General features: G+C 35.4%; 1 protein-coding gene across 1 annotated transcript in view; it reads right to left on the reverse strand.

Annotated features, from left to right (window-relative positions):
• Positions 1 to 11,151: 11,151 nt before the first annotated feature.
• LOC137624807 (putative L-type amino acid transporter 1-like protein MLAS) overlaps positions 11,152 to 15,000 on the reverse strand; it is a 42,863-nt gene continuing 39,014 nt past the window's right edge. The window contains exon 2 of the mRNA XM_068355761.1: positions 11,152 to 11,231. Within this exon, the coding sequence (XP_068211862.1) occupies positions 11,152 to 11,231 (80 nt within the window). The remainder of the gene's footprint in view (positions 11,232 to 15,000) is intronic.

A 15,000-nucleotide genomic window follows, 5' to 3' on the forward strand; every position in this document is an offset into this window, starting at 1 on the left:
TATTTGTGTATATATATATATATATATAATTTGTGTATATATATATATGTATAATTTGTGTGTATATATATATATATATATATATATTTGTGTGTATATATATATGTATGTATATATATTTATATATATATATATATTTGTATATATATATATATTTGTATATATATATATATATATATATATTCATTTGTGTATACAACGTGTATACATACATACATATTTTTCATGTCTTTTTTCCCAATTTACCGATGTCTCGTACTACTTAGTAAGTTCTCATGGTTAAGGTTTCTAGCTCTGTGATATTTCCTGAGTACTCAGAATTCGTCGAAACTATCAGTTTTATTATTATTATTATTATTATTATTGTTATTGTTGTTGTTATTATTATTCAGAAACACTCGCCCATAGATTATAATTTTTCGAATCTCCCCTCTCTCTCTCTCTCTCTCTCTCTCTCTCTCTCTCATTGTTTGAACCTAGAATGATGGTAAAGGGACAGGTGTTCCTGAAAGGTATTTGAACCTTGGGTCGCAAGTGGTCGTGACGTTAACATGTTTATTCTCTTGTATGTGAAGATATCAATAAAGCATACCGGCACGTATGAAGAGGCTTTTAACGTATATATATATATATATATATATATGTATGTATGTATATGCATATGTATATACTGTACAGTATGTATGTATATGTATATATGTATGTATGTATATGTATATATGTATGTATGTATATGTATATATGTATGTATGTATATATGTATATATGTATGTATGTATATATGTATATATATATGTATGCATATATGTATATATATGTATAAATATGTATATATACAGTATATGTATATATATGTATATATACATATGATAGCATTGTTGGAATAATAAAGCACATCGATACGATGTCTTTACTGAGACGAAGTCTGTAGTTTTCCTATATTGTTTTACTTGACGAGACTTTAACCAGACCGTAAATTAGTACATTTTCCAGTTTCGTCTCAAATGCGAGCTGACGCCCTCTTCTCTGACGCCCTCTGCTCAGGGATTGCCCGTTAGTGTTATCTGTTTATAACGGAGTTCGAAAATCCATAAACCTTAGCATGAGTTGAGTTGATAAAATTGGGAATTTTTCCAAGTTTTTTCTTAAGAGGTTGAATGGATGTGATTTTATTTTATTTATTTATTTATTTATTTTGTGTGTGTGTGTGTGTGAAGACGTTCAGAAAGTTATTGTGTGTGTGTGTGTGAAGACTTTCAAAAAGTTATTGTGGAATCTGTGAAAACTAAAGTATGGAAAGGAAATGGTAAGAATCAAATTTTTTTTAAAAGATTCTTATTGCAGTTATTATTATTACCATGTTTTTCTTGCAATAGCGCTGGAAAGCCAAGTTTAAATATCTTGTAATGCTGTAAAAAATGAAATATTTCATAACAAATCCTGCATAGAAGAATGAATGGAATCGAGGGTTGTGCTTAATTACACGTGTACATTGTGGCACGTGTTAACTACAGCTGTGCCTAGTAAACACCTTTCGTAATTTTACTGAATGTTTGACATCATCTGTACAGTCGCTTAATTAGATTTTAAGTAAATGGACTAGTTGGCACCAATTGCTTCATCACCTGTTTAGATCATTTGAAGGGAGATCGTGTCTTATATTTTACCTGTCTCTCTTTCTATTTTACCTGTCTCTCTTTCTATTTTACCTGTCTCTCTTCCTATTTTACCTGTCTCTTTCTATTTTACCCGTCTCTTTCTATTTTACCCGTCTCTCTTTCTGTCTATCCACGAGATTTATATCTCGGAAAGACAATGTATTACTTTAGCTGATTCTTACACAACGGTAATATTACTATTACTATTATTAATTGCTAAGCTACAACCCTAGTGGGAAAGCAGGATGCTCTAGGCCCAGGGGCCCCAGCAGGGGAAATAGCTCAGTGAGGAAAGGAAACCAGGAAAAATAAAATATTTTAAGAACAGTGACATTAAAAGAAATATTTCCTATATAAACTATAAAAACTTAACAAAACACGAGTTAGAGAAATTAGACAGAATAGTATGCCCTATTGTACCCTCAAGTAAGAGAACTCTAGCCCAAGACAGTGGGAGACCATGGTACAGAGGCTATGGCACTACCCAAGACAAGAGAACAATGGTTTGAATTTGGAGTGTGTCTAGGAGAGCTGCTTACCATAGCTAAAGTCTCTTCTACCCTTACCAAGAGGAAAGTAGCTACTGAACAATTACACTGCAGTAGTTTAACCCCTTGTGTGAAGTAGATTTGTTTGGTTCGGTCTCAGGTCTCGGTCTTGGTCTCGGGTCTCAGGTCTCGGGTCTCAGGTCTCGGTCTCGATCTCAGGTCTCGGTCTTGGTTTCGGGTCTCGGGTCTTGGGTCTTGGGTCTCGGTCTCGATCTCAGGTCTCGGTCTCAGGTCTCAGTCTCGGTCTCGGGTCTCGATCTCGGGTCTCAGGTCTCGATCTCGGTCTCAGGTCTCAGGTCTCGGTCTCAGGTCTCGGTTTCGGTCTCAGGTCTCGGTCGTCAGGTGTAAGAGGACAGAGGAGAATCTGTAAAGAAGGATCATGGATTGGCTCTGTAGATTTAATGATGAATCTAGATTCATGATGGAAATATGTGCTGTCTGGGTTGATTTTTTGTTTGCACTGCATGTGTGTTCATGAGAAATGCGACGAGCCAAGCCGTGATGTTGTATCGTCCCTGACTGGTGAACGCCACACTGGGGTTAGTCCTGCTCAAAGTTTTTTTAGTTTCTTTGGTCGCTGTAGTCGAACAATCCTTGTGAGCTAAGGGTGGGAGGGTTTCGGAGAGCTCATAGGTCTGCAGAGTCATCAGCAGCCATTGCCTGGCTCTCATTGGTCCTAGCTTGGGCGCTATGTATGTATCGTCAGTCTCTAGGGCATTGTCCTGCTTAATAGGGCAGTGTCACTGTCCCTTGCATCTGCCATCGATGAGCGGCCTTTAAACCTTTAAATAAGCATTAAACCTTCAAATAAGCATTAAACCTTTAAATAAGCATTCTCCATAGGGACGCTTGTCATTGTAGCATTCTGGTTTTGCGTCTTGATGCTGTTACGGCTATGATGACGGTGTCTCCCTTATATAATAAAAGAAAGTCAGGCTATATATAAAATTCTGTACTGTTTATAGGTTTCTTTCATGTCACCCTGAACTGCATTGCTAAAATTGTCGACACACACTCCCCGTCCCCCGGGTAGGAGAGAGAGGGGAAGTATCGTTGTTGTAGTTAGGTGGTGGGGGAGGGTAAGGCTTGAATATGTTCGCGTATGTGCATATCTACATATTTAGCAATCATTTTTGACCGGTCGAGTACACTGGTAATAATAATAATAATAATAATAATAATAATAATGATAATAATAATTAATGGCACACAACAGCATTGGTCCTTAACAACTGCATTCTGCAAAGTACGATGGAGAGGGCGCAATGAAGATGACTCGAGTAATTAGAAATGAAAATAAGTGAGGAAATTTGAAAGACAGACTCGAGCAAGCAAGTGCATAGATTTGGCATATGGGTTTCTGTTTATGGTAGCGCTGTCAGTGCACCTCTAGCGGTGCACTTTATGCAGTACTAGAATATCTGTATAGTATTCTTTCAGCAGCTAGCTGCAGCCACTATAACTTCTATTTTATTATTATTATTATTATTAGTAGTAGTAGTAGTAGTAATAGTAATAATAATAATAGTAGTAGTAGTAGTAGTAGCAGTTAAAGCTACAACCCTAGTTGGAAAAGCAGTATGCTAAGCCCAAGGGCCCCAAAAGGGGAAAATAACTCAAGAGGAAAGAAAATAATTAACCTATATGAAAAATTTAAATCAAATATTTCAAGAACAGTAACATGAAATCATAATCTTTTATATATAAACAAGAAATTGAAGGCCTGTTCAACATAACATTTTTTGCAAGTTTGAACTTTTGAAGTTCTACTTCAACTACCCAATTACGAAGATCATTAAACAACTTAGTCACACCTGGAATAAAACTTAAAGAATACCGTGTAGTATTGAACTTCAAGGTGGAGAAGGCCTGACCTCCCTCCGTTCGCTTTCTTTCTTTTTGTCATCTCACCCCCCCCCCTTCCAGTTACACCTGTGAGCTGAATGGCATCCTGGGTTCCAGTTCTGTGCCATACGGCTAAAATTCTTGATAATATATCTCTGAATCTGTTCGATATTAAGGGAAGGGCTTAATGTTTAGGTTGATATCATCTCTTGAATCTGATTCTTGCCTCGAGGAAGATAATCTTGGAAGAGAGGTTTGCAAAAGTTTTTCATGGATGCACAGTAGCTTTAGAACCATTTTTGTTTTATCATTTACTTAGTTATATTTGTTTTCCTGACATTGAACCTGTGACCCATCTGCTTTGTGAACATTCTCTCTCTCTCTCTCTCTCTCTCTCTCTCTCTCTCTCTCTCTCTCTCTCTCTGTGTGCACGCGCGCGCGCGCAATGTCTCCTGTCATTTAACCCAACGCCACGCTCGTGCATATACCCATGCGAAAGGGCTTTGCTCTCTCTCTCTCTCTCTCCTCTCTCTCTCTCTCTCTCTCTCTCTCTCTCGCTCCCTCTCTCTCTCTCTCTCTCCTCTCTCCTCTCCTCTCTCTCTCTGTGGCGCACGTTTTTACACCTGCAGGATTTAATACAAGAGGTGTGGTTTTTGTGACGTCACTAAACCTTGCACTAGCGATATACTGGGAAAGCATATATATAGGGATATGTATATTCGACCATGTAGTGAATTCTACACGGTTGCTGCTATGCAGTGAATTCTACACGGTTGCTGCTATGCAGTGAATTCTACACGGTTGCTGCTATGCAGTGAATTCTACACGGTTGCTGCTATGCAGTGAATTCTACACGGTTGCTGCTATGCAGTGAATTCTACACGGTTGCTGCTATGCAGTGAATTCTACACGGTTACTGCTATGCAGTGATTTCTACACGGTTACTGCTATGCAGTGATTTCTACACGGTTACTGCTATGCAGTGAATTCTACACGGTTACTGCTATGCAGTGAATTCTACACGGTTACTGCTATGCAGTTCCAGAGTCGGGGAGTGGGTCGAAGTAATTTTTGAATTTTTTACTTTTACTTCGTAATTACATTTTTTTCTGTCTGCTTGATTTCCTCGTCGGTTGCATATCGGCTCTGAATTGCTTTCCTGGTATTGGCGCCTGGAAGCATATTCACAATCTCTCCAGGAGATTTGCATCTGGGAGATTCTCAACCGATAGCCGCTCGCACTCTTCGTCAACCATAATGGGTGAAATCTCAGTCTCTCTCTCTCTCTCTCTCTCTCTCTCTCTCTCTCTCTCTCTCTCTCTCTCTCTCTCTCTTTATTTCTCTCTTTCTCTTTCTTTATTTCTTTCTCTCTTTCTCTTTCTCTTTCTTTATTTCTCTTTCTTTCTTTATTTCTCTCTCTTTCTCTTTATTTCTCTCTTTCTCTTTATTTCTCTCTTCCTCTCTGCTTGTATGTGAAATCTGTCAGGATATGAATAAGATATTGATATTCATACACAGAATAATCGCTTGCTTAAAGGTAATTGGGTCACTAAATTATTTTCAACCAAAATATTCGCCCACACGCCTAACGTGCGTAGGGCAACATGTACCGATTACCAGAACAGAGGAGCAAGGAGGTAATGTTAAATTGCTACCAAAGAGAGTGACGGTCGAACAAGCTCGAGCAAGAGAATAATTGTGTGCATTCGGACCTCCCACCCTTCTCTGATGACGCCCGCTGCCATTGCCTGATATTATCCTATAGTCCATTTCTTTTAGCGAGGCATATTTGCACCGACTCGCAGCGGTGCCCTTTTAGCTCGAAAAAGTTTCCTGATCGCTGATTGGTTGGACAAGTTAATTCTAACCAATTAGCGATCAGGAAACTTTTCAGAGTTAAAAGGGTACCTCTGCGAGTCTGTGCAAATCTGTCTCGCTAAAAGAAATGGACTATAGTTCTATACTCCTGAAGAGTTTGTGAATACTGACGGGAATCATTGGCCGAAAACCTAGAAAAAAAAAAAAAGAATAAAAAAATCGAATCATGCAATATCTGTTAAAGAGTAGAAAATAAACATGATCATGTCATGAAAATGTACATTTACAGCTGTGTCCAAAGGAATAGGGTATTCACAACAGCAGAGATGTGTTAAAAGGCCAGAGAATTTACTAGGGTGAAGTGTATGGATTCTTAGAGTTCCATGTTAAAAGCATTTTTTTTTGCCGAGGGCAGTGTTAGAAACCAATTAATTAAGGGACACGAATAAATTATGAAAAAATCTACTTTTAAGATGGCTGGTATTGAGGGAAAAAAACAAAAAAACAGAACACTACTAATAAGCTTCCGTCTAAATTAAGAAAGATGAAAAGCAAATCCCGACTTTGCTTTCAAGTCTTGAGTATCATCAAAATATGACAAATCTTGCTTTGGCCAGGATTCACATCGGAACGGTTTCATTGGAATTTGTCCATTTTAAACACACACACACACATATATATATACATACACACATATATATATATATATATATATAAATATATATATTTATATATGTGTGTGTATATATATGTATATATGCATGTATATATATATATATATATATTTATATATATATGTATATGTATACATATATGTAATGTATATATATATATATATATATATATATATAATGTATATGTACAGTATATGTATATATATGTATGTGTATATATATATTATATATGTTTATGCATTATATATATGTATATGTATATATATGTATATATGTATGTGGACGTACATAACGAGTATAGAAGACAATTAAGTGTATATCTGGGTGTGTATGTACGTACCTAATGACTATAAAATTCAATTAAACTAACACATCGTTGCTTATTGTAAGGAACGAGTATTGCAATAATTAAAACTAAAGCGAACCCTCGAGTTTCAAGTCGATAAAGTAACCAAGTTTAACACACGCATACACACAAAGTTTAAAGCAGTAAGTTTATTTATTAATAGAATTTAAGATACAAAACCAAAAGTAACGAATACAAACAATACGCACCGGTGACACACACCTGTGAACTAGAATGTAAATATAGGTTAGTCCAATCAAAACTCATTAAACATATCCTTTGTTTACTGTCCCAATGTCACGAAAGCTGAGGAATGTTTCTCTCTTTCTTCTATGCGGAGGAGGAAGAATGTGATTTCCTTCTCTTATGCTGAGGAAGAAAATTTGGTTTCTTCTCTTGTGAAGGGGAGAATGTTGTTTCATTTTGCTTACTTGTTTGAGTTTTGAATACATAGAGTTTTGGTCTGCTGAGTTGCTTCGTGTATTTCTATACTTATCTCTCCAATTATTTATCTATGAAATACACACATATATATATATATATATTATATATATATATATATATATATATATATATATATATATATATATATATATATATATTTATTTATTTATATATATCTATGTCTATGTATGTATGTTTGTATATATATATATATATATATATATATATATATATCTACCCTGTATATGCAATGTATGTTTGTGTGGTGGTACTTTAACTCTCTCCATCAAGACTATATTTATTATATATTTTCCTTATCATTCTAGAAGGCGTAGTGACAGAAAAGGGGTGTCAAGTTATAAATAACACATTATTCATTTCACGGTGATTTTGGCACTCGCCCGAGAATGTATAAAGTTGAATGCTTGTCTTGCACCGCGCCCATAACCTGTCATATCGAGAGAGAGAGAGAGAGAGAGAGAGAGAGAGAGAGAGAGAGAGAGAGAGAATGTGTAGGACTTCCAGCTCCTTGGAGAGAAAATGTGTAGGACTTTCAGCTCCTTAGAGAGAAAATTTGTAGGACTTTTAGCGCCTTAGAGAGAAAATGTGTAGGACTTTCAGCGCCTTAGAGAGAAAATGTGTAGGACTTTCAGCGCCTTAGAGAGAAAATGTGTAGGACTTTCAGCTCCTTAGAGAGAAAATGTGTAGGACTTTCAGCTCCTTAGAGAGAAAATGTGTAAGACTTTCAGCTCCTTGCTGATAGGCGTTTTATGCAAGTGTATAAAGCAGTCAATGTGTGGAAGGTTTTTGCATGCTGGGCACATCCCTGATAAAGCATTTTAATTATAAGTGATAACTTTGGTTTTCTTTTATATCGGGTAAACAGCTAAATTATAAAAGAAAAAATATACATTGTGTCTTAGCGCATATGGATTTATATACTACAAACAGTATGAATCTCTTCATTTCAAGTTCTCTTCAATTCTCTTTAATTTTCTATTGATTTAATCATGTTTGTCATATTTATCATTTCAAAAGCATTTGGTTCGTGATATTCATCACATTAAATAGTTATACAACTTGTTAACTAGAATGTTTGAAATATAATTTTTTGTTCCATTTTGATTCTTTTGTCTCATAAAGCTGGCCTTATGCCAACAAGAAACTTCGATTGAATTAAGATGATATGAGTCTTGGTGTTGACAGCTGGACTCGTCATAACTTTTCCATTGTTCTATATCTAATTATTATTATTATTATTATTATTATTATTATTTATTATTATTATTATTATTATTATTATTATTATTAAATGCTAAGCTACAACCCTAATTGGAAAAGCAGGATGCTCTAAGCTCAGGGGCCCCAACAGGGAAATTAGCCCAGTGAGGAAAGGAAATAAAGAAAAATAAAATACATTTGAGTAAACATCTACTGATTAGTGGTTTGCGTATACGGTGCCAGTTAGGTGATAAAGAGGCGATGTGAATACAACTAAGTTTATTTCAATTGACAGCTTGCTTAGATAAGACTTAAAGTGGAAGGTTACAAGAATTCAAACAAATTTTCAAAAGACTTTCTGTGGAAGGGCGCAAGAATTCAAACAAATTCAAAAGACTTTCTGTGGAAGGTCACAAGAATTCCAACGCAAATTCAAGACTTTCTGTGGAAGGTCACAAGAATTCCAACGCAAATTCAAAAGACTTTCTGTGGAAGGTCACAAGAATTCAAACACAAATTCAAAAGACTTTCTGTGGAAGGTCACAAGAATTCAAACAAATTTTCAAAAGACTTTCTGTGGAAGGTCACAAGAATTCAAACAAATTCAAAAGACTTTCTGTGGAAGGTCACAAGAATTCAAACAAATTTTCAAAAGACTTTCTGTGGAAGGTCACAAGAATTCAAACACAAATTCATAAGACTTTCTGTGGAAGGTCACAAGAATTCAAACACAAATTCAAAAGACTTTCTGTGGAAGGTCACAAGAATTCAAACACAAATTCAAAAGACTTTCTGTGGAAGGTCACCAGAATTCAAACAAATTTTCAAAAGACTTTCAGTGGAAGGTCACCAGAATTCAAACAAATTTTCAAAAGACTTTCAGTGGAAGGTCACAAGAATTCAAACAAATTTTCATAAGACTTTCTGTGGAAGGTCACAAGAATTCAAACAAATTCAAAAGACTTTCTGTGGAAGGTCACAAGAATTCAAACAAATTCAAAAGACTTTCTGTGGAAGGTCACAAGAATTCAATCACAAATTCTTGAAAAGACAGGCTGAAACCGGTTCTATTAACAGTGGAGTGTAGAGCTAGATATTCAGAAAATACTGATACAATGTTAGTGTGTGTAACACTAAAAGTTAGATAAAAAAAAAAAATTGTTCGATTAAAAAAAAAATTACGATTTAAAAAAAGAAAATTGTTCGATTAAAAAAAAATTGTTCGATTAAAAGAAAAATTGTTAGATTTAAAAAAAAAATTGTTCGATAAAAAAAAAAGGAAAAATGTTCCCTTAGTATTTTCATGCACTTTCCAGCAAAACCGACATTGATTCTTCCATCACGTTAATTAATTTTTCTTTATTTGCAGGTGAGTATTGCAGTAGATGACGTTGGTCAAGATGCACCTTTGACGTGAGTTCATTCAGGGAGGCATTGAATGCTTCCTATTGTCTGTGAAGTCCTTTTCTTCATTGACGCATTTTAAGTTTTGTATTGTGATTTTGAGATTATGAAGTCAAAGCGTTGTTGATGAAAACTTGTTTTTTATTTTAGTATAAATCTATATCGGTTGGTTAAGTGTAGGTAGTTCGTAAGGTAGTTGGTTGAATTGGTTGTCTTATATAGTTGTTTAAAAAATAGTTACAATTATTCTTTTATATAGATACGGCTCTGGTTTCAATAAGAGAAGTTTTAAACATATTTGTTTTTGTATTAATTGGGGTTTAATGTTTTTTAAAGGGATGGTGTTTGATAATGTTTATTTCCTGCGCAGTCTTATTTCAAAACAGCATTTTCAATGCATCGATCTATGTGCCGTTCAACTAAATTTTCTTCGCTTGTACATAGTTTTAACTTTAACCTTTTGTCTCTAATAGTGCATCTTTAATTAATTATTATTATTATTTATTATTATTATAATATTATTAAATTCTAAGCTACAACCCTAGTTGGAAAAGCAGGATGCTATAAGCCCAGGGGCCCCAACAGGGAAAATAGCCCAGTGAGGAAAGGAAATAAAGAAAAATAGAATATTTTAAGTATAGTAACAACATTAAGATAAGTATTTCCTATAAAAACTTTAACAAAACAAGAGGAAGAGAAACTAGATAGAAGTGTGCCCGAGTGTACCCTCAAGCAAGAGAACTCTAACCCAAAAAAGTGGAAGACCATGATACAGAGGCTATGGCACTACCCAAGACTAGAGAACAATGGTTAGATTTTAGAGTGTCCTTCTCCTAGAAGAGCTGCTTACCATAGCTGACGAGTCTCTTCTACCCTTGTCAAGAGGAAAGTAGCCACTGAATAATTACAGTTCAGTAGTTAACCCCTTCGGTGGAGAAGAATTGTTTGGCAATCTCAGTTTTGTCAGGTGTATGAAGACAGGAGAATCTGTAAAGAATAGGCCAGACTATTTGGTGTCTGTGTAGACAAAGGGAAAGAACCGTAACCAGAGAGAAGGGTCCAATGTAGTACTGTCTGGCCAGTCAAAGGGCCACATAACTCTCTAGCGGTAGTATCTATCTATCTATCTGTCTCTTTCTCTCTGACGCATGCGTAGTTAATTATCCAATAGGTTAATTTCTGTCATTGTACGGTTATACGCCAAAGACGACGTTGTCACATTTCGAATGCGGTGTTTCAAGTCGTGTGGGCGAAGGTGTCGTGGAAGCATGATCTTGAATATTCATTGATTGAAGGGATCAATGGTGCGACAAGACTTCGTTCATACCTTGTCTATATACGCTTGGATTAGACAATGGAATTACGAGAGAGAGAGAGAGAGAGAGAGAGAGAGAGAGAGAGAGAGAGAGAGCGAGCGAGCATATATAGGTTTATTAAAAGATTGTGCGGGAAATTCTTTTCAGTATGCTTAAGGTTTGCAATTGTTCGTGTAGAATAGTCATTTAGCAAGCATTTGTGAAGTGTCATGTTGGAAACTAAGCATATGATTTTGATTATCGAACACAAAACCTATTCTAAATTTAGGTAGAAAAATGTTAACAGCCGACTAATTTTCTTAGCTTATCAATCCATCGTCTTCTCTTACCACATTGCTTTGTTCGCAAATCTCTCTCTCTCTCTCTCTCTCTCTCTCTCTCTCTAATAAATGTATATATATATATTATATACATATATATATATATATATATATATATATATATAGTGTGTGTGTGTATATATCTGAATGTTTGTGTGAGAGAGTAAAGAAAAAGAACCACACACTTCCATTCCTAGGACAATAACCTAAACATTAGCGTACGAAAACAAAAAGTAAAAGAACCTCCGAAATTTCAATGGACCTCATGACTGAGGAAGCACGCATTAACAACTGGCTAGCGCCTGCTCAGCGAGAGTGGGCCCGCGGGCTACCATCACACCAGGTCTCTGCACCAGGTCACATAGGTTGGGTTATTTTTTTAACCACCTGGGCACCAGCTGTTACTGCTTCTCGTGTGTGCGTGTTATTGTAGAATTGGGGGTGGGGGTTAGGATTAATGAGCGGAATTAGCTAGGGTGCTGATTATTTGCATTTCTATTTTGGTATGTGATTATTATTATTATTATTATTCTTATTATTATTATTATTACTAGCCAAGCTACAACCCTTGTTGGAAAAGCAAGATGCTATAAGCCCAAGGGCTCCATTAGGGAAAAATATCCCAGTGAGGAAAGGAAATAAGGAAATAAATAAATGATGAGAATAAATTAACAATATATCATTCTAAAAACAGTAACAGCGTCAAAACAGATATGTCCTATATAAACTATTAACAACGTCAAAAACAGATATGTCATATATAAACAATAAAACGACCCATGTCAGCCTGGTCAACATAAAAACATTTGCTGCAACTTTGAACTTTTGAAGTTCTACTGATTCAATTATCCGATTTGGAAGATCATTCTTCTTTAAACACACTTTCCTTTTAACTAATACCTAAACTTGGATAAAACCTGTAAATGATAGTTCTAGTTATGATAATAACTATGATCAATTTTTTTTAATGAGTCGCATTTGCACCGAGTAACAGACTCGCAGGGGTGACCTTTTAGCTCGGAAAAGTTTCCTGCTATCTGATTGGTTAGAATGATATTGTCCAACAAATCAGCGATCAGGAAACTTTTCTGAGCTAAAAGGGCACCCCTGCGAATCGGTGCAAATCTGCCTCGCTAAAAAAAATTGACTATAGTGTACTCGAATCGTTAAAAATAATCTTAAATATTTAGATATGTACACAAATACATACAGTACACAGATTGAACCCTTTCCATCTCTTCCCCTTTTCTGGGAGATGAGAGAGAGAGAGAGAGAGAGAGAGAGGGAGAGAGGGAGGGAGGGAGGGAGGGAGGGAGGGAGAGAGGGAGGGAGAGAGAGAGAGAGTGAGTGGAGAGTGAGTGAGTGAGTGAGTGAGTGGAGTGAGTGAGTTCGAGAGAGACGCTTGCTCTTTATATTTCCCAAAGGGATATGATAGGAATTAGTTTCTTTCGGGTATGTCAATTTGTAACTGATGAAGGGCAATTTCTTTAACATTCTCAAAGAAATGAAAGAATTGGTAATAAATGATTTATGAAGCCTGAATAACAAAAAGACAAAGAATACTTGAACATACATTCTATGAAAAGATTCAGTAAACTTGAAAATGTTTCCATCAAAACACTTATTTGATGATTATAAACAATGAGAATTACTCATTTCGTACCAAGAAACATCAATAAATTTTTTTATTGATTTATAGATTTAAAGATGTATAATTAGGTTTCATTGTATCTATACTCTCTCTCTCTCTCTCTCTCTCTCTCCTCTCTCTCTCTCTCTCTCTCTCTCTCTCTCTCTCATCAGTTAACAATTGTACTTCATTTACGTGTGTGCCATAAGCCCAAGTAATATTCCGTAAATAGGGTTACATCTCTCTCTCTCTCTCTCTCTCTCTCTCTCTCTCTCTCTCTCTCTCTCTCTCGTAAACGAATATTTTTAGTAACAATAAGTGTCAACTGTGCGTCGTAAGATAGGATCTAAAATGCGTAAAGTAGCTGCTCTTTAACCACAACAAAAGAGATGATTCTTCTTGCCGTATCTGAATATGAACGTGTTGAGAGAGAGAGAGAGAGAGAGAGAGAGAGAGAGAGAGAGAGAGAGAGAATGTCATGTATATATTACAACAACAAATGCTACCGTTTCTAGTCCAATGCAGGACAAAAACCTCAGACATGTCAGTTCATAACTTGACCAGTTTTCATAACGCTGGCCAGTGCAGTTTGTTGATGGAGGGAGATTTTAGTTTTAGATCGGTCACATCAAACCAACCTAGTATGGGTGGCCCTGACTTGTACAATCTTGCTGATCCTGGGTACATGCAAACCTTTTCACCACGGTATGGTATCCCCAATCAGAAAGGGATATATATTCTTAAAGTATTTTTATAAAGGATTTTAATTCGCTCACCCCCAGGTAAGATACAAAACTAACAAGCGATTGATTTCAATAAGAATGGAATAAATCTAATCAAACAACTTTACGTGGATCCAGAAGGAATAAATTAATCAAACAAACTTGGTGTTGGATCCAGAAGGAATAATTTTAATCAAACAAACTTAACGTTGGATCCAGAATGGAATAAATTTAATGAAACAAACTTGACGTTGGATCCAGAATGGAATAAATTTAATGAAACAAACTTAACGTTGGATCCAGAATGGAATAAATTTAATGAAACAAACTTGACGTTGGATCCAAAATGGAATAAATTTAATGAAACAACTTGACGTTGGATCCAAAATGGAATAAATTTAATGAAACAAACTTGACGTTGGATCAAAATGGAATAAATTTAATGAAACAAACTTAACGTTGGATCCAGAATGGAATAAATTTAATGAAACAAACTTGACGTTGGATCCAGAATGGAATAAATTTAATGAAACAACTTGGTGTTGGATCCAGAAAGGAATAATTTTAATCAAACAAACTTAACGTGGATCCAGAATGGAATAAATTTAATGAAACAAACTTGACGTTGGATCCAGAATGGAATAAATTTAATGAAACAAACTTGACGTTGGATCCAGAATGGAATAAATTTAATGAAACAAACTTAACGTTGGATCCAGAATGGAATAAATTTAATCAATTTGACGTTGGATCCAGAATGGAATAAATTTAATGAAACAAACTTGACGTTGGATCCAGAATGGAATAAATTTAATGAAACAAACTTAACGTTGGATCCAGAATGGAATAAATTTAATCAATTTGACGTTGGATCCAGAATGGAATAAATTTAATGAAACAAACTTGACGTTGGATCCTAAATGGAATAAATTTAATGAAACAAACTTGACGTTGGATCCAAAATGGAATAAATTTAATGAAACAAACGATGTTGGATCCAGAATGGAATAAATTTAATGAAACAAACTTAACGTTGGATCCTAAATGGAATAAA

Source organism: Palaemon carinicauda, chromosome 31 (assembly GCF_036898095.1).
Source record: "Palaemon carinicauda isolate YSFRI2023 chromosome 31, ASM3689809v2, whole genome shotgun sequence".
Classification (NCBI taxonomy): domain Eukaryota; kingdom Metazoa; phylum Arthropoda; class Malacostraca; order Decapoda; family Palaemonidae; genus Palaemon; species Palaemon carinicauda.